We start from the raw sequence: 4,743 nt of genomic DNA, 5'->3' as shown, positions 1-4,743 counted from the left end.
AATCTTAAATATATTGTATAATCAACAAACATGTTGTGTCTCTAAATCTACAATAGACTGAACATGAAAAAGGAAATATATATATATTCCACTTGTTAGTTCTTCCACAATGATTCCACAATAGGCTGAATAGGAAAAACAAAAATAAATATATAGGTGAATGGAATATAACCAAATTTATGTAAGTATGGTTAGGAGACTTTACACCTTATATCATGATAGAATAAAACAATGACAACTATAAAATTTGTTAACTCTTTCGGTTATAGTTTCTTTATGAATAATTTAGATTTGCAGTAATTTGGAAGTTCTTTCCCAATGATTGAATAGTCATACCTGTTTAGTACCAGTGATGAGAAGAAGAATGAGACCAGAAAATATGAATAGCCAATTGTAACCAAAGTTTTTGCTCTTTTTGGATGCCTAGAAAGTATATCCAGTCAATGATGAAACAACAGCAGCAAGGGAGCTACGTCGCGGCGAGGGATGTGTGGGGAAACCCTACTTTCGTCGCGACGACTGAGGGAGGCCCTAGGGAGGGCACGGCGAGGGATGGTTGAGGTCTTGGTGTGGTGGCGGTCGACGTCGCGGCAAAAGAGGGTGCGACGACAGAGGGAAGGTGTCACGATGAAGCTCGATGTTGCAGCGAGGGAGGGTGCAGCGAGAGATTGTTGTGGCCCTAGGGAGGGCACGACGAGGGCGTGGCTTGGAGAATTGCGAGGTGAGGCAGGGCACGACAAGGCAGGGTGCGGCTTGGAGAATCGCGAGGCGAGGCAGGGCACACCGAGGCAGGGGTGCGGCTTGGAGAATCGCGAGGCGAGGCAGGGCACAGCGAGGTAGGGCGCGGCTTGAGGCGAGGGAGGGCGCGGCTTGGAGAATCGCGAGGCGAGACAAGCACGGCGAGGCAAGGCACGACTTGGAGAATCGCGAAGCGAGGATAGGAAAATAGACAGGGTGCAGCTTGGAGAATCGCAAGTCGAGGAGAGGAAAATAAAAGGGAAAAAAAATAGAATGACGTGAATGCGAAATAATAGATGGAGATATGTCATATATATATATATATATATATATATATATATATATATATATATATATATATATATATATATATATATAAACGTACTAGTTCAATTTTAATGTCACATTTATTTTATTTGTAAATGATCAATCCTTTATTATTATATGACTATTCTATAAATTAATAAATTAATCCTAGAGATTGTTGCTTTTAAAAGATAATTATTTTTGCTTTATTAATTTCGTTTCTGAGTGGTTTGCCAGTTCAATTTTAATGTCACATTTATTTTATTTTTAAATGATCAATCCTTTATTATTATATGACTATTCTATAAATTAATAAATTAATCCTAGAGATTGTTGCTTTTAAAAGATAATTATTTTTGCTTTATTAATTTCGTTTCTGAGTGGTTTGCCAGTTCAATTTTAATGTCACATTTATTTTATTTTTAAATGATCAATCTTTATTTATTATTATATGACTATTCTATAAATTAATAACTTAATCCTCTGAACCGGACGGATCCAGACCGGTTCAGCGGAGTCCGATTTAATGGAGGGTATTTTAGTCTAGGGAGATTGCTCTACGAATTAGAACCGCCGCAACTTTTCTCTCAATCGAAGGAGCGGCCTCTTGTCCGCCGTCCGCCGTCCGCCGTCCGCCGTCCGCCGTCAGCCGTCCGCCGTCAGCCGTCTGAGTCCTTCAAGCTCAGGCATGTTCTTCAATGCTTTACCTTTTTTTTTCTCTCTCTCTCTTAATCGAAGGAGGGGCTTCCTCTTCTTCGGCCGTCGTTCTAGTCCTCCCTCGCTAAGGTTAGGTTTGTCTTCAAGGCGCTCCCTAGTGTCTGCAATTTTGTGTTTTCCGCCATCAGACTCTTTGGTTTTTTTCTTGGGTGTTCTCTTCCTGCCGATCACTTCGAGCAAAATCTGGTTATATTTTGATTTTGCCGGATATACACTTCCACGTTCGGTGAATTTTAGGGTTTCGTTCCTCTAGGTTTTCTGTTCGCTTTCGTCCCTGATGAATAAACTCTTAAGTTAATCATCGAAATAAGAAGTGTATAGCAGTAGACCTCCTAAAATCCCTGACTCCCTTTGAATTGGGGTTTATTTATTTTATGCTTGTTTGTAGTTGTTTGCTATGGAGCACGGTTCTCTGTCGGATTTGAGCGCCTCAACATTCTCCTTGATGGATGAGGACCATACGCTAGCAAACTCCGTCAGATTCACGCTAAATCAAGAGTGAGTTGCTCATAAAGTAAACAACTGTGTTTATATATTGCGTTTTAAGTGAAACTTTCCATATGAACTTGCTTTTTTTCGTTAATTTGTTTTTCAAATGTATTATAGAAACATGGATAGTTCAGTAGTTGATTGCATGGGTTGTGTATTGAGACATAACTTTTATGCTTATGATATGTTGACAGTGCGGTGAGCTAAATGCTATGCCTATCCTATGTTTATTGTCATATAGAACAATCATATGACATGGCATCCATATCTTTTAGAACCAATTGTTACTGCCTTAATATTGTAATTGTTGTCATGACTATATTTCCATCAACATGAGTTGTCATTTTAAGCTAATTCTTGCTTTTAATTGTGGTCACAAGACAACTTTTCCACTCACATATTGTATTTGCAGTCCAAGGGTGGTATTTTGTGGGTACAGTATTCCACATCCTTCTGACAACAAGGTCAATATAAGAGTTCAAACCACAGGTACTATTAGTTCATCCTTAAGTTGCCCTTATGTTTGAAGAGAATTGCTGTGCATGAATTTTGATTCTTTTTCAGGGGTGAACCTTGCATTATTAACTGAGGGCCTTATTCTTTTCTCTTAATTTCTAGATTTTGCTAGAGTACACAATCTCTCAGTTGTAACTTGACTGCAAGTTTTTGAATGGATTACCTTTTTTTTTTTTTTTTTTGCATAATTAGCTTTTAATTTTTCCATTGGTTAGTAATTTATCTGCTATGTAAAGGAATATTCTTTTCTTCTTGCTTGTTTACAATGATAGTATGCACATGAAAAGATGTCCAGCCAATACATACATAGTCTCCGTCAATTAGAGCCTATTACTCAAATATGTTATATGGTCCAACAAGGGGATATTAATGAAGATATAGAAACAATGGTTTTAAATGGAGAGGAGCTTTTAGAGGTTTGTTTGATTGTGTTGTACCTTTGAAGCGATTTTTTTTTTTATAAGATTGTGGTACAATGGATATTCTATGGATAAGAGGTTTGAGCTGCTAGAGAGTATCATGTAAAAGCTAGTGTGGTAGAGATGAAAAAAAAATGCTATAATGGATGGATGAGATTATAAGATGACATTTTTTAAAAAAGGTGAACTAATGAAACAAAGATTCAGTAAACTCTCTGTTTAAAATTGAACATTTCATTGTTCGTGTTTTGTGTTCAGTACGTGTGATATTAAGTTGTGATACTCCATATCTTTCTTCCAATTGATCAGACTGTGGAATAGAATCATACATCTTCGATTCTTCATCTATACCGAGAATGACCTTTTCTCTCTACTATTCTTATTTTTTATATGAATGTTTGTTGGAACATGCAATTGGCAGCACTAATTTGACTGGGTGAATAGGTGATCCAGCAAAAGATGTGCTAAAGGATGCATTGGAGAATTTGACCCAGATGTGCCAACATGTTCGCTCCACATTCGGGAAGACAGTAGACGATTTTAAAGTAAAAAATCAGTGATCATGAAGATTGATGATGAATACATTTATCTCTTTGTTTCCTCCTTTTCCTAGTTGTAGTGTTAAATTAATGATCTAAAACATGGAATGCGTATTAGAACTTAAATCAATTTTATTTTTTGCCTCTGCATCAATTGTTAGTCAATATAGTCCAAATAGTTTAGAATGACAATTATAATATAGAAGGTACTATATTTTTTTTCAAAAATTTTCTAATTTGAAATTTCAGATTTGTTTATTACCCATTTGATGCTAATATGCTCCTATTTTACCTTCACTATATTTGAGGGGTGAGCTGCTGCATCCATCATTATTGTGTTTAACTCATCTGCAAAGCTTAGATCTAATGAAGTTCCAACCACTCTGGGGGAACCCAAATTCCATCTCTCGTCGGTTCTCTTTACAAACTCAGGTATCTTGATCGTTTTGTGTCCAACTTGTCTGAACCATCATCTTGGAAACTTAACTAATCTTCATTATCTTGATCTCGGCTCAAATTATCATGATGTTGCTAAAGTTGGTCACAGCCTAGGCTGGTTTTCTGGCCTGCCTTCTTTGATTTATTTGGACATGTCCAATTGGAATCTCAGCAAAGCTTCCCATAATTTGCTATTACATCCATATGAAATTAGCAATATCCCTCTCAACCTCACTTCTCTCACGAGTCTGGATCTTAGTTTCAATAACTTCAACTCTTATTTTCCCTATTTGTATTCAAGACAGATGAAAATCTCAATGCTTTATTTGTGAATTTTTTGAATTCTTCAAATTTTTTTTTTTTTCAAAATATCCGCATTTCTCCAAATATCCAATATCTTCATATTTTCTCTCACATATAATATCCTTCAAAATTTTAAAATATTTTCTACATTTCATAATATCCTCCAAAATTTTCAAATTTCCAAAGTTCTCAAACTTTTTTGACGAATCCATATAATGCTGCTCTAGCTCCATTTGGTATGTATCCACCCTGAGATTGGTCAGTCATGGGTAGTCAAC

At 36.5% G+C, this 4,743-nt stretch overlaps 1 protein-coding gene across 2 annotated transcripts; it reads left to right on the top strand.

Moving 5' to 3' along the window:
* Window positions 1–1,585: 1,585 nt before the first annotated feature.
* Window positions 1,586–3,874, top strand: LOC122006974 (DNA-directed RNA polymerases I and III subunit RPAC2-like). 2 transcript variants are annotated; one of them, XM_042562694.1, is made up of 4 exons: window positions 1,586–1,730; window positions 2,150–2,259; window positions 2,663–2,739; window positions 3,630–3,874. In XM_042562694.1, exons 2-4 carry the CDS (start codon window positions 2,159–2,161, stop codon window positions 3,743–3,745), a joined length of 294 nt encoding a protein of 97 aa, XP_042418628.1. In that variant the 5' UTR covers window positions 1,586–1,730; window positions 2,150–2,158; the 3' UTR covers window positions 3,746–3,874. The 2 variants fall into 2 exon arrangements, with proteins under 2 accessions (XP_042418628.1, XP_042418629.1); XM_042562695.1 differs by having other exon boundaries at window positions 1,637–1,830.
* The last annotated feature ends 869 nt before the right edge of the window (window positions 3,875–4,743 follow it).

This window comes from Zingiber officinale, chromosome 7B (assembly GCF_018446385.1).
Source record: "Zingiber officinale cultivar Zhangliang chromosome 7B, Zo_v1.1, whole genome shotgun sequence".
Classification (NCBI taxonomy): Eukaryota; Viridiplantae; Streptophyta; class Magnoliopsida; order Zingiberales; family Zingiberaceae; genus Zingiber; species Zingiber officinale.
The sequence above is the reverse complement of the archived record's forward strand: the minus strand, read 5'-3'. Positions and strand labels throughout refer to the sequence as shown.

Coding starts and splice junctions, on each gene's coding strand:
- LOC122006974 (XM_042562694.1), top strand. CDS start 2,159: ATGGAGCACGGTTCTCTGTCGGATTTGAGCGCCTCAACATTCTCCTTG. Junction 2,260..2,662: donor AGATTCACGCTAAATCAAGA/GTGAGTTGCTCA, acceptor TTGTATTTGCAG/TCCAAGGGTGGTATTTTGTG. Junction 2,740..3,629: donor TATAAGAGTTCAAACCACAG/GTACTATTAGTT, acceptor CTGGGTGAATAG/GTGATCCAGCAAAAGATGTG.